The 17,854-nt window shown below is 44.9% G+C and overlaps 1 protein-coding gene across 1 annotated transcript in view; it reads right to left on the bottom strand.

The window, feature by feature from the left end:
• Positions 1-2,452: 2,452 nt before the first annotated feature.
• LOC104287668 (netrin receptor DCC-like) overlaps positions 2,453-17,854 on the bottom strand; it is a 69,189-nt gene continuing 53,787 nt past the window's right edge. The window contains exons 13-14 of the mRNA XM_009886394.1: positions 4,832-4,974; positions 2,453-2,542 (exon numbers count right to left, since the gene is read on the bottom strand). Of these exons, the coding sequence (XP_009884696.1) occupies positions 2,453-2,542; positions 4,832-4,974 (233 nt within the window). The remainder of the gene's footprint in view (positions 2,543-4,831; positions 4,975-17,854) is intronic.

Here is a 17,854-nt window from a genome sequence, read left to right as displayed (position 1 = left end):
CGAAGAGCCCGGACACGGCGACGCTTGTGCCCAAACCAAACCGAATCCATCTCGCAACCCTCTTCGCAGCTCGTCTTAGTTGAGGCTGTTTGGGATTGTTAGACGCTCGCTCCTGGATTAGTATTCCGCGATTAAAAAGGTGCAGCGCTGCTCTTTTGAAGTCCCGGGTGCAGAATCTGTTGCCACCTATCCCGCTGCAGAGCCAGGGTAAGAGATAGTTCAGAAATTATAAGTGAGAGACGGATTTGACCTCACGTTTCCTGTTTCAACAGCGTTGATCTCCGCAAATAGAGGCGGGGAGCTCTTCGAAACCCGCGTTAAGCCTTCATTTTTCGAGTTGAAATGGAGGTAGCGGTTTTATAGGGTCTAGCAGCCGAGCTGGGTTTTCATCGGGAAAGATTTGCGCGTTTTATTGGAAGTAGAGGTTTTCGGTTCCACGTCTCTCAGAGCTGGCAAGCCCAGCCTCCCGCGCAAACAGGGGTTCCTCCCTCTCAAGAAATAGTTCATTAAAATCTCAGTAAATTGACTAACAAGGCATTTTTAAAGGAGCATTTTCACAAACACGCTCGAGTTCCTAATGAAGCATTTGAATTCCTCCTTGACATCTGATTTCCTTTCCAGCACGGGGCCGTAGAAAATAATCTGAATTATTACTTCTGTTGCAGTGCCATTTTACTCAAAATATTTTATTCGGAGATTCACATATAATTACCCACCTAATAAAAGGAGCTATTAGGTTGTAAAGATCCTATCCTTTCCATGCTCTTTTAAAGTTATGACCCACTCGAGCTTGAAATCAAAGGCAGAGCTGAATGGAATAATTCATCTGAAACTCTCTTATTGGGTTTTGCAGCCTCCTAACTGATAAATATGCAAATTAGTTCCCTGTTGGTGATTCACCTGCATAAACAGGGATTAACGCTGAATGCAGCTTAAAATTTAGCACTAAAATGTATGCACACAAAAATTTAGTCAATTCAACCAGTTATGGCTGTCAATAAACACCGTAACACGCAGCTGAAGCAAGAGGACCAGGAGAGGGAATCCCTAAAGATGGTTCACAGCATCCCGCTGCTCTCCGCTCTCGGCTCGCTCCTCCCACAGACTACTGCCTGTCTCAACCAGGAAATACTACGCTTGCGGAAAAGCCCTCCTAATTAATTTAGCAGTTCGTTATCGGCCTCTGGGTTCCCTCCCCCGGCCTCGCGGGAAGGACCCAGCGCCCGCCATCCCTCCTCACCCTCTGCCCATCGCCATCGCGGGTGGAGGGGTCCTGGCAGCGCAGCCGTCCGGGGGGACGCGGGGTGGATGGGAAAACAACAGCTCCAGCTGGTGGCCCCAGCGGCGCTTCCCAGTGTCACCATCACAGGGCGGTCTGGCACAAAGGCCACCCATGGTTCTAGTACAATCTTAAGCACGTAACAACCGTGTGTCAGAGAAGATTGCATGTCATGTCCTCTTTTTGCAAGCATACACTGGCTGGCGGGCAGCAGGCCACCAATACAGACTTCCTTTTTTTCCTCTCTTTTCCTTTCTTTTCTTTCTTTTCCTATTTTTCTTACTTTTCTTTTTTTTCTTTCTTTTATTTTACTTTTTTCTTTCTCTTCCTTTTTCTTTTTTCTTTTCTTTCTTTTCCTTTTTTCTTTCTTTTCCTTTCTTTCTTCTCCTTTTTTTTCTTTCTTCTCCTTTTTTCTTTCTTTTCCTTTTTTTTAAATATTTTTTTTATTTTACATTCCTGTTTCTCTGTTTGCCGCACATAAAACATTAACTATGGGAGGATTTCCAGGAACAGCTGATTTCTACAGCAACTCGCTCATCCCCACTGCTCGCGCAAGACAAGCAAGGGAGACGACAAAAGAAAGGAGTAATTTGTCCTGTCGTTTTGTGCTGTTGGTGGGAAAACTTCCAAATTTTTGGTGCGGTGGTGTGATTATTTGCTGTGGGTGTTTTTGTAGTCAGTAATTATGTATTTTTTTTAAAAAAAAAAAAAAAAACCCAAACGAGTGACCTACAACACTGTCCCATTAACGTCATGGTCTATGTTTAAAAAACATACTTGCATGAGGTAAGACTAGATCTATACAAAGAGCTACAAACCTCTACGGAGTAAAACATGAGTTAGTCATGACAACTTGAGCTCTACGAAGACTAGTAGATCAAAACGAGCAATCTGGTGGCATCAGCGATGACTCCGCCATGATGACGTTGTTCGCCTTGCCACGCTTCCATCACTTTAGATGCCAGATCTACAGTTTGATAACATTTCCAACATTATTCTTTCCCTTTTTCCTCATTTTATCATTCCTTTTAGGACTTTGCAGGAATATTCCTTGCACTGAAGGAGTGGTACGGGAGAACAAGATGATTTTATGGGGTGGTGTATGTGGGTGGTAGGTGTGAAATCCTGGTATGCTGCAATGCTCCGGGATAATTATCGCTTCATCAAGAGCTGTTAGAAGGCTGAGCCTGTGATAGCATTGAGTTGCTTCATTAGCCCCTCCAAACTGGCCATCTGTTCACTCAGATCGTCCTGCTCATAAACCTGCAAGTGAGCAAACACAGAGATCAGCGGGCAGCAGGACAGGAACCAAACTCCTCGCACGGAGCCCTGGACGTGGCCCGTGGCAGGAACCTCTCACGGTCTCCCACTGGGACACCTTCCACGTGCAGCCCTTAGGGACCTGGAGCATTTAAGGATGGGTTCACGCATACAGGCTGCATAGCAAAGCCTCTCCAGGCCGAACACATGAGATAAAAACCAGGGGTGACCATGCTGGAACAATATTAAATGTTAAAGACCCTTCCCCAAGTCCCCATTTCCCCAGCTCCCTCCCTTATGTTGGAGGTGTCCATGCTTGGGGGGACCGTGAAAACACTTTTTAGCATCCAACAAAGACATCAAACGCTCATCTAAACATGCCCTCTCCTAGGGCAGGCTGCCGCAGGTCGTTCAGCAATTCACTGAACTTCTCAGCCCTTGCTGGTGGTTGGGAATTTCCACTGTTGTCTTTAGTGGGGCCAGAAGACTGGCCATGAAGATGCTGCGAGGGCTGGAGCCCCTCTGCTGGGAGGACAGGCTGGGAGAGTTGGGGGGGCTCAGCCTGGAGAAGAGAAGGCTACGGGGAGACCTCAGAGCCCCTTCCAGTGCCTAAAGGGGCTCCAGGAGAGCTGGGGAGGGACTCTGGATCAGGGAGGGGAGCCATGGGATGAGGGGGAACGGTTTTAAACTGAAAGAGGGGAGATTTGGGTTAGATATCACAAAGAAATGGGGGCAGGTTGCCTCGAGAAGCTGTGGCTGCCCCATCCCTGGAGGTGTTCAAGGCCAGGTTGGACGGGGCTTGGAGCAACCTGGGCTGGTGGGAGGTGTCCCTGCCCATGGCAGGGGGTTGGAATTTAATGATCTTTAAGGTCCTTTCCAGGTCTAACCATTCAATGATTCTGTGACTGGGAACAGTTTTCAGAGGCACCCAACTGGGCTGGAAGAAAGTAATCCTTTGAGGTATGGTCAAGCGAGAGAATCTGCAGCAAAACCTAAAATTACCACCACTGCACTTATTGTTGGGAACCATGACCTCCAAAATTACCAAGGCAAGAGCAAGAGGAGGGACCTTTTGCTTTCAGGAACTGAGGGGGAGCTCAAACATTAGCTATTTATGTGGGTTTTACAAAGTAAAAGATCTGAGAGCGCTGTATAAGCCCTGCAGTCCCCGAGGCGGGATGGAACGGGCAGCTTAAAAGAGCAGCCACGGAGTCAAGCTTAGAAAAAAAAAATCCTCAAATTTTAGCCTTTCTCCCCAAATTCCAACCACCCGATGAGCTTGTTGCCTGCACTGGTATTGCCAGTAACTGCCCTCACACTTGCAGAGCCGGAGCAGTGTCTCTCCTGGGAGCTAAATGGTGCTGCTGTGATAAAATATGGTACTGAGAGTCAAAATCACACTTTGTGTTGTTATCAAACGTCTTGTGTTAAATTACTCCTTATGCCAGCGATTTCACCACAGAGGGAATTCTGATTCCCATTCCCCTTCCAGTAGGAGAGTCCACGTGTCTTACATCATCCTGCGTCCCCTTTTCCCAGCAAAATGTGGGAATCCTTCTAGGACTATATGCAGAAGTGTATTTTTAAGCCGCTGATAACGACAAGTAGGAATCGAACCCTTTAGCCGGGTGAAAAAGGCAAAAGGATTCACTCACAAGATGTCGGACAAGTCCCCACCTAGCAAAAAATTCTCATGTGCAAGCAGACGAAAAGAGGTGATACACAACATGCATTTAATGTATTTCTTTTTTCTCCTTATTCCTTTTCTTTTGCACTGTTTCATCTTCTGGATCACCTGAGACCTTTCTCTAAGAGGATCTTAATAGGAGTGAAAAGATTATTCTAATTTCACCACCTTTTCCCTTTCACTTATCTACTTCTTCAATGTTATTTTTCTTGCCATTATCTGGTATTACTATATACTCATTTTTCCGGCCAAAATTATTTTTCCCCCTTATCGTGCTTCTCACTCCCTCTTCCTCTTCTCCCACTATCTCCGGGTGCTCAGGAGAGGCTGTGCGAGTTGTCCCGTGGATAATATTAACAGAGAAATGAAGCACTCGCTTCTCCCCTGTATCACGCACGCCAAAGTCCATTAAAGTCAACAGCGAAGTTTTACCGTCTGCCAGAACTTTTTACTGCCTTTCTAATAGCCATCAGCTGCGGCGTAATACCTCGGGTGAGGAGAGACAGATCGTTATCTAAAAATTAAGGTGCAGATTGGGGATTCGAGAATAGAAGGGGATGGGGAGGGGGCTCGCGAGAAGGTGCGCTCGGAAAGAGGGGTCTTACGTTGGCGGAGTCCTCCGTCTGCTTGTGACCCTCTTCTGCGACCTCTGGGGCCGTGGGGACGGAGACAGGCAGCAGAGGTGACCTGGCTTTCCCCGCCAAGCCAAGGGACGCTGTTTTAACCTGAGCCTTGGGGAGGTTAGACCCTGGAAAAAGAAATAAAAGTCATATTGAGGACCTGTAGGGAGGAAAACGAGGATTGCAGTGAAATTTGGGGATTCTAGACAAAACGCAGCTGGTTTTACCATAGTGGGTGGTGTTTTCAGTTGTAAACACACAGTCCCCTTCCCAGAGAGACACTGCATCTTCCTGGAGGAGCATCGGAGCCAACACAAACGCTTTCAAAAAAACTCAACTCAATTCTATTTCACGGGCTCCGCTCCCGAAAGAGCGCTCGCAGTCGCAGCAGGTTTGCAATTTTCTGTCACCATTACTTTTTGATGAAGCATGGTTTGCAAAACCAAAAGTTTTCACCCGGAAATGTAAATTTTCCCGGGAAAACCACTTCCAAATCAGGTATTCCAGGAAGATAACGGAAATCTGGGCTCCGTGGCCCCTGCCTGGCAGGGAACTGTCAGTTTGATGTTGTGTTTAAAGGTGAAAATGAGACCCAAGGGCAGAGAGCAGTGGCCAGGTTGGGGGAATGGCAGTTCATTCTCATGGTTCTCCTCTAGTTTTGTTCCTAATTCCCTCCAGCTGCCAGGAGCCCTCCAGGCGGGTCACCGAAAAAGTCAAAACACAAATTCTATTTCAACTTTCTCCAAAAGAAAAGGTTCTCTCTGACTTTTTATCCCAGTTTGGAAGGAGGAAAAAAAAAAAATCAAAATAGATTTTGATTATTTTTTTTTGGCAGAAAGGGATTCCTCTTTTTAAGCAACTCCTCCTGCCCACCCCATGAAGCTGCGTGGCAAAAGAGGTATCAGCCGCAGTGCTTTAAAGATGCATCAGCTGAGGTGTCTCAGCTCTCTTCTAGAGGCAGTTAAGAATTCTTTGTCTCTTTTAATGCTTCAAAACATCAAAGACTAAAAACCTTTGTCCGGGACAATCTGCCTCCACTCAGCACATGGTGCCTGGCTCTGGGCAAGACTCTGCTGGAGACGTGAGGGCTGTCAGTTGAAAGATGTTGATTTTCAGTACGCTGGGATAGTTTTAAAATGAAAGTTGCCATACAAAGCCCCGCTGAGATCACGGAGCTCGCACATCACAGATTCAAGGCCAAAACCAGGGAGGGTGGTTTCAAGCTTGCTGTCTGCCAGCGCAATCCTGCTCCCCCCTGAAGCCGCGGCTGAAACATCTCCACGACCTGCGTCAAGCCAAACTCATCCCACTTGAGCGGCTTTGGCACTTCTTTCAGCCATCGAGGTCCCCAGAATTTATTCTTCCCACTTTCCCTCTATCGACGTTAAACCACTTTGATGTCTACTTGTACCCTAAGGCGAGTTTCATGGTCAGATCTTTAAACACGCAGATCTTTAGCTGATGCGTGCTTGGCATGGGGCATCACCTACCAGAAACCATCAGATCTCCCCAACCTCCCCACCAGGTCACGGCAGATCCCCTCTGGCACACTTTGGAGCCTCACAGGGCAGGTTTCCATCCCCCATGGGACTTGGGGGCAATTTTTCTTCTGCCCATTCGACTCCCGTTGAAATCAAGAAGATGAATCATAGACAAATAGCGCGCTTTTTTCCTCATATTTCCTCCACTATGACCTTCAGCAAGTCCCCTGCCTTTTGTCTATTAAGAAAATGTGTACCATAATAATAATAGCAACAGCCATCACTTCAGTAGCTGATCACCCCTCACTAAGATGAGTAGACCCTTGGCCATCGCATCAGAATTGGCCCCACAAAGAGAAAAATAGGTCTTGAGACACTCCAGCCATAAAATGTGCATAAAGGAAGGGGTGTTCCAAGGGCGAGCCACGGGCCAGGTTTGTATGAGGATGCCGGTGGCTCTGGAGCTGAGACGTAGGGACCAGGAGCGTGGGAGTTGTCTCCATCCACATGGGACGCACACGGGCTGCCTCCAAAATCCACATCTCGGATCAGAAACCCACCCGGTTTCCACGCAAAACCAAACCGTCTTTTTATGAACCTTAAGTCAAAATGCCTATTAGTTTTCTTCATCGCTAGATTCCCACCTGATTACCTCTCTTTTCTTACAGCTCAGGAACATCCCATGAAAGTGATGCTCCCGAGCCCGGAGCGGCACTGGCGTCCCTCCTGCGGAGGGAGGCAGGCAGCTGCGACGAGAGCTGCAGACTAATTTTCCGGTATTCCAAAGAATTGTGTTTACATTTTTAATTAGTTTAAGGAGCAGAAGAGAGAACAAAATCCCTCCCGAAAGCCGGTTGCCAACAGCCTGTTCATTAAAAGTTCCAGTAAAGAGCTGCCAGACAGGGGCAGGGAGGGAGAGACTCACCGCCCGCCTTTCCGTGAGGCTGAGAATCGCAGATAACGCCCGTTTAGCTGAAGCTGTGAACGTGCGAAAGCTCAAGACAAGCTTAAAAAAAGATCGCCACCAAGATACGCTCACTCTTCCACCTCCAGTTTTAATAGCTAAAAGACTTCTTTAATAACTGGGCCTTCAAGCTTCCCGGTATCTCACAGTAAGGGGAGAAGATACAGCCATCCCCAAAGATTCAATCTTTTAAGCGCTGCACATTCAAATCAGTTTTTTAAGAAAGGTAATGTCATTTTCCCTTCCATTTCTTAATAAAAAAAAAGCTTCTGTCCAAAGAAGTACGGTGGGGAGGGGGGGATACGCACACACCGACGCTCGGCACAGGTTGCATCTTGTTTGATTTTCATGGAAGTAAATATTTGATGTGTTGGTGAGGAGTTGATGCGAAATGCAGAGCAAGTTGCTATTGTAATCCTCTAAATCCCGGGGTAAAAATCATGTTTCTCCTATGTAACTCATTAATTGTCGTAATTGGACTTAAAGACCCACTCTTCTGCACAAAGACAGATGTTCCCTCCTGGATATTGTTAATGAGAAGCCATAAGGATGATTAGCAAGTTCCGTTTGTGCGTCTTTTTGCCCTTTAGCTCGAGAAAGCAACAGGCAAATCGTAACGCTGATAACCAACACGGAGCTGAGAAACTCTTCCTTACGGATCTCAAGTTCTGCTGCAAGTTTGACAGCAGTGACCGCTCTCCACGGCAATGTCCGTAATACCTAATTAGTACAAGATTTGAGCCCTCTTCCCCCAAAGGCCGTTAAAAAGACCAACCGGCGCTCTCGAAGAGAATTCTTGATGCAGAAGTTTGCCATGCTAAGTAAACCAATTTATGCAAATGAGTAGCTAATTAAAATAAAATCACTTTGGTTCTCAACGTTCTGCAACTCAGCGGCAGTCTCACAAGTAAAAAAGAGGAGACCTTGGCTCTGAGGCCGCAAGAGGCAGAAGATGACAACACCGGTCAGGTGCGGAACTCTGCGTGGCCCTAGCATGGATTAACTGTTTAAAAGTTTCATTTTCTCAGTAGGGTTATTAAACGCTTCCCTGGATCATTAATTGGGTAATATATGGCTACCAGGTGCAAATCTCAGCTACCAAGGCCCCCCCTGGGCTCACTGCGGTATCATCCTCGTTTTTTCAGGAGCGCTGCACGTCAGCGTGATCCCACAAGAAGCCAAAAAGAAGCGGTTTTCTAACTCCATCCGCATTTGCGCACATCAGGCTACACGTCATCACGTTGGACACCAAGTAAAACCAACAGAGCATCCATCCTCCTGACAGCAATACTTGGGGAGAGCTACTTGGCACTATTGTCTTTTGAGATATCTCGAATGGGACATGAGATGATGCACTCAGCCAGGTGGGAACAACTCATTGCAGGGAGAGGACTCAGGGTTTCTGCTGGTCATGTTGTAGGGTTTCCAAAGGCCAGTCCCTACCTGCAGGGACCACCGTGAGCTGGAAACTCAGAAAGTGTCAAAAAATGCTGTGTTCATACTCAATGGATTTGGGGTCTGCGTCACACTTGAATAGCAAAAATTCTGGTGTGATTCATGTGTTACAGGCATGCTGGGTGATGATGCAAAAGAGTGATAATGGAAAGAAAGAGCTCAAGTGGAGAAAATGGAGATGAATGCAAAAATTGAAAGGAGCTAACTCATGGAGAGACAGCAAGAAGTCATGCTCAATGGAGAACACTGGAATAGAAGGTGGCTACCAGTGGAGTTCCTCAAGATCTGGGCCATCTTGTCTAGACCGTGCTTTTGCCGAGAAAGGTTGGACCAGATGATCCCTGAGGTCCCTTCCAACCTGGGATTCTAGGATTCTGTGATTCTATGATCTGGATTGAGGACCGATTCTTAACATTTTGATACGTACAAGAGGTGTGTGACTATGAAGTCTATTAGTAGCAAAACCTTGGAAATACAGCTGGAGCTGGAGTAACACGAAGAGAACTGCAGGGACCTTTCTGCCTATCTGCTGCTCATGCCAACTTTCGGACTTTCAGAGCAAGGAGGTTAGACCCTGTATCACATCCCTCCAGCTGAACATCACATCGCTTCAGCTGTTTAAAAGGGGGGGATGAATCTCTGCTGGTTCTTTCATCTCCCTCAATCACCTGCGGAAAGAAGTACCTTCCAAAGTCTGCAGAGAGGTTGGAAAAGGATTCAAGTTATGTGAGGGGAGGTTTAGATTGGACGTTCGGAAACATTTTTTCACTAAAAGGGTTATTAGACATTGGAATAGGCTGAAAGGGTTATTAGACATTGGAATAGGCTGCCCAGGGAGGTGGTGGATTTGCCATCCCTGGAGGTGTTTAAAAAAAGGGTAGATGTGGTGCTTAGGGACATGGTTTAGAGGTGGTTTTGTCAGGGTAGGTTGATGGTTGGACTTGATGATCTTAAAGGTCCCTCCCAACCTTAGCGATTCTATGATTCTATGGTTCGACAGATGAATTGTCTTTCAGAAGATCCTCTCTCTCGCCTTTGGCTGCACAGTGAGCTTATGTGACTGGCATGGAGCAGACACCTATTCATCAAAAGTCTAAAATTAGCCAGGAATGAGTCAGATCTCCGAGAAGAAGGAACAGGAAGTTTTTTCATAAATTCTGCTGGGTCTAACAGAAGGAAAAGAGGGAAGAGGACAGCCTGGATGTTTCTGATTTCAAGCCTACAAGTGGGTATGTGCCTCAGAGAAGTCAACTACCATCTTCAGACGTATGAGGGAAGCAATTTTTGGCAGAAGTGAGGTGAATAGCAACGCTGTTTTGCGAAGCGTTGGGAAGATCCTATCTGGAAAGCTCTGTACAAGCCTGAGGACTTGCACGTAGGAAAAAATGAACTGTACAAAGCGTTGAGAGGGGTTTGCCGACGGCCAGTGACAAAGAGGAAGAGTCTACACGATAATCTGAGTATGGAAGAGAAAATGCGACGGAATCAGCTTTGCCTGCGAATCCTGCGCTTCTCAGAAAGACTGTGGTAATTTGGTTTCACTCAGTGGTAATGCAAAACTCAGAGAGTCTTTCCATTAACCTCAGCAAGATGTGGCTCAAACCCACAATGCTGAGGTGTTCTTCACAGAGACCACCAACACCGGGGCTCAGGGAGGACATTTCTAGGCTAAAACATCACGGAGCCACCACGGTTATAGACAGGACATCTAGCATTTTTTTTTTTTAAAGTGGTTTATCTTCTTTATATTCTACTCTCCATAAACATGTGCAGCCATCACCAAACACGAAGTGTGACAGCAGCCAGGACACTGGAGAAACTGTGAAAAGAGGAATTTGCAGTAAGAGGCGTTGTGTTGTATATGGGCTACTGGTTCCAGTTGTTAACCCGCAGGTCTATTGATTCCAGAGTCGGACAAAATGCTCTGTTCAATATTCGATTAATCCAAAGCTGATGGTTTTGTTGTTGGTTTAAGACTTTCAACAAAGCAAAAAATATTTTGGATTGGGCAAGGTATTTATAGACGCATCTCCTGAAACCCATTTGGAAGCTTAAATAGAAAATTTGCTAACTGGGCATACAGGTATATTCTTATATCCAACAGCCCAAAAGACAGGGCATACACCAAAGACGTGAAGCTGGAGATCTTCAGTTGAAGATCACCTGGTCTGAGGAGGCAGCTGAAAATTAAGCTGTCTACCAGGGTGCAAACAAGCCTTTGTTTTCCTACGAACTGAGAGGATTCTTGGAGGATGAAGAGTACCGAGATGAATCCTCCATAATGAGACTATTCAAGTCAAAATAAGCTGCAGAAACCTGAAGGTAATGTCAGACTTGTAACTAAATGAGGATAATCTTTCCTGGCCTTGCTTCTCACACCTTTTCCACAGCTTTTTTTCTAACCAAGAGGACAAAAGACAAAAACTCTCTGCGTCATCACCTAGAGCTGCTTCTGGTAACGCAGCTCTGCAGGCACGGAGGAATCTGCGAGGATGCTCCCACGGAGATATGTCATAACTCACAAAACCGAAAGCCATCAGTCTGGAAAATTAAAATTATTTAAGGAATTTCGTCTGTCCCAGGTGCTTCTGACAGTAAGGAGATTGGCAGCCTGAACTCACGGGCAGAATAGCAACGCAAAGCCAGATGTTTTCTCTATTAAGTAATCAAAGCTGGTGGGGTACAGTGCTTATCTTGCACTATGAAGAGGTAATTTTCTCATAAAAGTACAACAGAAAAATCACACAAGGATCAAATGCCACTTACGGGTTATTTGACATTTCTACCCGTAAAAACAGTGTCAGTTTAAATGGCTTAAAAGTTGAAACATGAAGATGAGAATAACACATAGAAGTGAGCTCAGTTGTATCTCCGTGGCGGGATGTTCCTGTTTAAGTGAGATGGTGTCTCCCAGGGGAAGAGAATATGTAACAATATGAAAAATGTTAGTTGAATACTCAGCTGGTTTACATTACAGGTGGGAAAAAATATTTTTTCACGGTGAAACCGAGTTTCTAAAAATGACTTTTGAGGTGAGAATCAACGGAGGCTTGCCTCATTCTGTGAGGGAAACTATTCTAGAAAGAGGCAAAGATTAATTTAGAAATATTTGATAGTAGGAGAAATAGAGTAGAAAGAGAAACAAAACACAAAAGAGAAAGAGGTCATTTAATCCCTCTCCAGAATACGGTACCAAGCTAATTCCGAGACTGCGCGTTGGGGAGCCTTTTGAAACAGCACCGATGAACTACACACGTTTTGAGGCGCTCCGGGTTCAAAACAGGCATAGAAACAGTGAGTTTGGAACGGACGCTGCATGATAAAACTGACACAAACTGCTCAAATACACAGAAACCCGGGAGAGATTTGTTCTATGCCTTCTCAGCTGCTCTTCATGTTTTTTATCTATTTGCTGGAAATACTATACGGGATAAATAAGCGTTAGGGTAAAAGCGACTCGTTGGCTGCGACTGTTTGGTGATAACAAACACAGTCCCAAATGAATACGGAGAAATTGTATAGGTGGTGGAAAAAGGAACATGGGAAGACAGAATGGCCCAACATTAAATCTTTTCATGGATTTACCGTATAAATATCCAGACAAATATTTTTTTTAACGATTTGACTGCTGCCTTGTATTGAAGTAGATAACTTATGGCAAAGGGGAATCAGTTCATTTATCCAGACAAGCACCTAAATCCACACTTCACTTTACACCTTCCAGTAGTCCCGTCGATTTTAATGCGACGACTATGGTGTCTCAAGTTATCTGCATGCTAATTAAACTTTACTGGACTGGGGCCAGGTCTCCCTAATAGACAGGACTGAACCTTTCCTGACACTTTGGTGTCAATACATCTCCTGGTTGAACGGAGAAAGCTTGTTTTCATAAAAAGAAACGTGGAAGAAAAAAACCAAAACAAACACATTTCAGAATTGAAGGGGGAGTGGCAGGGAAAAGCTTATGAAATAAAAGAATAATTTTCATTTGAATCTGGGAGCTACTAGTGCAAAAGGCCAGGGTTTCAGAATAAAAGGTTCAAGAATGAATCACTCCCATGTTTTCAGCGAATTTATAAACCTCGCTTACTGTAGACTATGATAAAGAGAAGTCCATAATCTCATTTACACTCATCATTAAAACTAGAAAAAAAACACCCTACGCCAGAAAGATTTTTATACCCTATTAAGGTAAGAGTTCTTAGTTGCCTTCAAATTCAACGACTGAGTTTGAATTAGAAGCAGGAGGTTGTCATTTGTGTTTTATATTGGCACTGGGATTTTTTTTATTGTGAATTGTAAACTTCCAGGAAAAAAAAAAGTACCCAGAATTTGGTTGTATAGCTAATTAATTCGAGCTAATTGATTGTTCAGAATAAATGCGCTCACAAATTAACTCCCCACTTTGCATGAGAGGGGATTAAACACTCTAAAAAACGGAGAGCAATTGAAAGCGTAAATCTAGCACCAATGCGTTCTAAGTTCACGTCTCCAAAATTTAGCTAATTTGCGGCCAAAAGTTTTATTCTTGGGATGTCCATCTCTAAACCCTCCACCTGAGATCCAATATCGAAGACGCTTTGTGTAACGGGTTTTGCCAATGCTCCTGGGAGGAGCAGTCTGTTTTCAGCACGACTGAAAATTCCCGCGTTATTCTTTCTAGATTCACTCTTCTAAGGATCACTATAATTTCAGCATATCCGGAGGTGCCAACCCCTTCCTATTTGAGATTATTATGGCCCAGGATTCACTGCTTAATATCAATATACCTTTTTTTCCTCTTGATTTCCCTTATCTATTTGACTGTTAGCTCCTGGTTTTAACACTGACTTTACAAACCTTCACTCTTCTCTTGTTTTTCTGGTTCTTTTCTTAAAATAGCTATAGAAAAAAAAAAAAAGCAGCACAAAAAAGACCTCAGGGAGCTCATTTTCTTATCGGGCTTTCTTATCCCTTTTGGTAATGAAAACAGCGTGTGGGTCAGCCTGGATGTGGGAAGGATTTCTACTCGTGTCCAGGCAATATCCAGCGGATGCTTTTTACACGGGGATGCTTACCGCCAGGTTTCTTCACCTCACTCTTCACTTTGACTCCCTAAACACCGAAAAGATGAGATTTTAATTTTTTTTTTTTTCCAAAGAGGCAAAGAAATAAATCTAGAGCAGTTCCTCTGCTGCGCAACCCTTCTTCCCCTGCGCTTTTCCCAGTGCCAGTCTGGGGCATCACCTACAGCTCAGCAGGAGGAAGGAAAATCAACCTCAACTTTGCCATACAACAAAGTAGTTTTTAGCTCTGGGGTATCGCTGAGTGATTCCAGGAAGACCGAGAAGACGACAGTTTGGATTTCCAACTACACTTTTTTTTTTCAGTGGAGTAGCAATAGAAAAAAATGCAGCGTTTTTACAAACTCCCCCCAAAAATACAGGAGCCTGAAAAGGCTGAAGTTTTAGAACGGTGCCACAATATAAAAACCACCACCTCCCAGGCGGTATTTTTCACTTGCTTCTGCAGAAGAAAAATGACCTCCTAATTCAGGTTCATTTAAAGTGCAGCTGATCATCAAGAACTAAAAGGAGTTTTCATTTGCCAGGGTAAAAAAAAAAGAGTACCAATCCTGTCCATTTGCGGAATTTATGTCAGATCTGTAACACAATAAGCTCACCACTCCATCAAACATTTTCTATTTAACCTGAAAGGGGACTAAGTCAAATCACTTCTACGCCTCCGCGTATATGATTTGCGAAGAGAAGCAAGAGCGGTCGCAGTGAGGACTGGAAACACCACGGAGCGATTCTCACGCCTGCAGAATAAGTATTAGGACCCTTCAGTGCTCGATCACAACACAGTGATGAAAAGGTGAGAGCTCCTATAAAATATCAACGGGAAGGGCTTAATGTGAAGGGTTCAGATTTACTGGGCTCAAGGGAAAAAAAAAAGGGGGGGCGGGGGAGGGAGAAAAATGGCATATTTTAGCTCTGGGTTAGGCTGATGCCATGACCCAAACCCGGGAGCGCAGCCTTTTAAATATTTATTCATATCCTCGTGGCAAAATCCCCCACAACCGAATGATGATCTCTAGAGTTTAACAGTTTAACAGCTAATTAGAACGCCACTACAGAGATATACTGAAGAATCCCCCACAACCGAATGATGATCTCTGTATGTCTTTTTTATGAACCATACGATAGAGTTTAACAGCTAATTAGAACGTCACTACAGAGATACACTGAAAAGAGAAAATATTAGAGGAGATACCTCCTTTTAGCATCGGGTCAATCAAAGCCAAGGAAAAGCGCTGCGCTCATCTATTCTCTGGGCAAGATCCAAAAATTCGTTTCGATACTAATATCGCCTGAGGGCCGGCGTTAGACATCAGCTCCAGTATTATAATCTAAATATATAAATACATCTGGAGCTGCGGCACGTGGTTGGCAGTGGGGCAGGCGGTGGGGCTGGCTGAGGACCAGAGGACACCACTGGTGACACTTCCATGCAAGCTACTCTTTACGGGGAGATATAAAACCCATCAGGTTGGAGGGAGGAGAGTCTGCGAACCGGCAACGACGGGATTTCAAGGGAAATCACCGCTGAACTTCAGGTTCTTGCTTTTTTAAAAGCCTTTGCTGGGAATCTCTGGATCAACGTCTCTGCTGTCTTCCGAATTCTGCAGGATCGTTCCATTCATTACGGATTGTCTGGAGGTATAAGACACCTGATTGACATGCTTTTAAAAATTAGGACAGCAAAGCAAAGCGTAGTTTAATTGGTTTAAGTGACGCTGAGCCCATTACTTATTGCCCTATTACTTTATTACATGGGACACGTAAAGACGTCTTTAAGTTTAAGAAAAACGTAATGAAAAATTAATGAATTCTACTAAGGAAAGTAACAGTTATTCCAACGGGGGAATTTGCTAAGAGCCTTTTAAACCTGAGATGTGCCTAAGCAGGGTATAATTAGCAGACGTGGTCCATAAGGGAATTGTCTGAGCCGGCCTGCAGAGAGCTCGGCCACCCTTGCTCTGCCAGCGGGGACTAGAGACGAGTGACCCCAGGGACATCTCAGTCCCCTTTGCCAGGAGGTTTGTTCAAACAGAGAAATGCATCACAAGCTTTGTAAAGTCACAGATGTCTTCAAAATTTCCCTTTCGTGGGTATCTTAACTCTGGCTGAGACATCGCGCTCACGGGGAGTCTTAACTACTCAGAATTGCCGGTGAAATGAAGCGTTCTTTCTCGGCATCTCTTTATCGGTGCTTTCTCTCTCCCCATTTGAAGCCAAAAGAAGATCGATCCGAGTTCCAGAGGAGTGGGATTCGGGAGCGGGTGCTGAAAGAGGATCCCAGTTTTGAGGGCTCATGTGCAGGACCAGGATCAGGTCTGCATCCCCCTCACTGCCCAGAGGCACAAACACGAGTTCGCATTTGCAAAGGAAACTTTTCCCTAAGAAATTGGTAACGGAGACAACATCAGTCTGGCTAATGATGCTGAGGACAAGTACATTGAGAAAAGGACGGGAAACAATCCATGGAGAGAAATAAACAGCCCCCAACACCACCAAATAGCCGGAGGCAGCTCAGAAATGAAGTTATACACAACTCTAAAAGTAAGAATTGTCGTTTCAGTATAACAGCGAATACAATAGTTCGAACACCATTTCGTCTATGTGGCAGAGCCCAGAAAAACAGATTTTTTTTCACTGCTTTTGCATTTGCTTTATTTATTTCCACTGCTTTATGGCAGATCATTGCCATAAGCTTTCAGTTCTTAATTTTGCCTAATCGCAAAGCCCCACAGGTTGCTTGTAGGCAACGTGGCATCTGCTTAGATAAGATTACTTACTCAAAAAAAGGTAATTTTATTTTTTCAGGATGATGGGATTCTTCATAAGGATTAGTAACATGTCCCAACTTCCTCTCTCTTTACCTCACCCCCCAATTATTACGGTTAAAACGTAAACTCTGCTTGACTTAGAGAAGAAACAGCCCTTTCGAGGTAAGCAGGCTTACTCACTCCAGTTCCACAAGGAGAACTGGATCCTCAGAAAGTACAACGCAGCACTACATAAAGATGAATGGACTCTGCTATATATAAAAAAAAGAATTCAGCTGCGCTATTTGGCAAAAGCACTTCTGCAGCAAATAAGGATTTATCTACTTTCTGCCTGCTGTCAGAAACTGGATTACTGGCTGATGGATAGCAGGTGCTCCCAGTAAAAACGCAGCGACGGTTCGGTAGCTTGCGTGTTGCAAACATCCACCGAACATATGCTGTATGGCAAGAAAGCTATGCTGGGCAAGCAGCATCAGAACAGAAAAGAGTCAAGCTGAAATCTCAAAGGTTCTCTGAGCCAAACTGGAGATTATCCAAGCTAAAGGAGTAGGGCAAACAGTTAAAACCAGATACCGGGCTGGTTTTTTTCCCCTTCATAGCTCTAGTAGTTAGGGTTACCAAGGCAAATAGAGTGACTCAAATTATACCGGTTCACGTGAAGGGCAGTTCCAACTCTGGGTCTCCTTTACGAAGACATCAGATACAACGTGTCATACAAATGTGCTCCTTTGCTCCAAGGGTGAATTTTTAAAACAGAAATGGCGCCGCTCTGGAAACAAACCCCGAAATGCGCGGGGAGGCACTGTCGCTTCTTGCTCTGCCGTACCCCCCCGCTCACGTCTCACTGCGTTTAACCTAACCCTGAAACCAGAAACCAGCCCACACCTTCGCTCAGCAACGGCACTATCCCACAGCCTTTTTTTAAATTCTTTTAAATAATAATTTTCTTCCTGTTCCTTGCGCGCTCGCGATTTAATTTTTAAGTAGGTCGCGCACTGGAGTGGATTGCAGTCAGTTCTTTTCCAGCATACATAAATAGTCCTTTCATTATCGAAAAGGCGAGCCTTGAAACGAGAGTCAAGCATTTTGGCGCTGGTTCAAGTCACTGCAGTACAACAGGAGACTGGCAACAAGACCAAGGGATTCATTTGGCATCTCGTTTCATGCCTTTTTATCGCTTACTTGTTAACGCTGATTTTAAGCTCTTGCCTCGTCCTGAATTTTTATTCCAGATTGTCAGAATGAAATACCGGATTATTACCATAACACCGTATAGA

The sequence above is a fragment of the Charadrius vociferus genome, unplaced genomic scaffold, assembly GCF_000708025.1.
Source record: "Charadrius vociferus isolate BGI_N301 unplaced genomic scaffold, ASM70802v2 scaffold416, whole genome shotgun sequence".
Classification (NCBI taxonomy): Eukaryota; Metazoa; Chordata; class Aves; order Charadriiformes; family Charadriidae; genus Charadrius; species Charadrius vociferus.
Note: the sequence above shows the minus strand (reverse complement) of the source record. Positions and strands in the feature narration are given on the sequence as shown.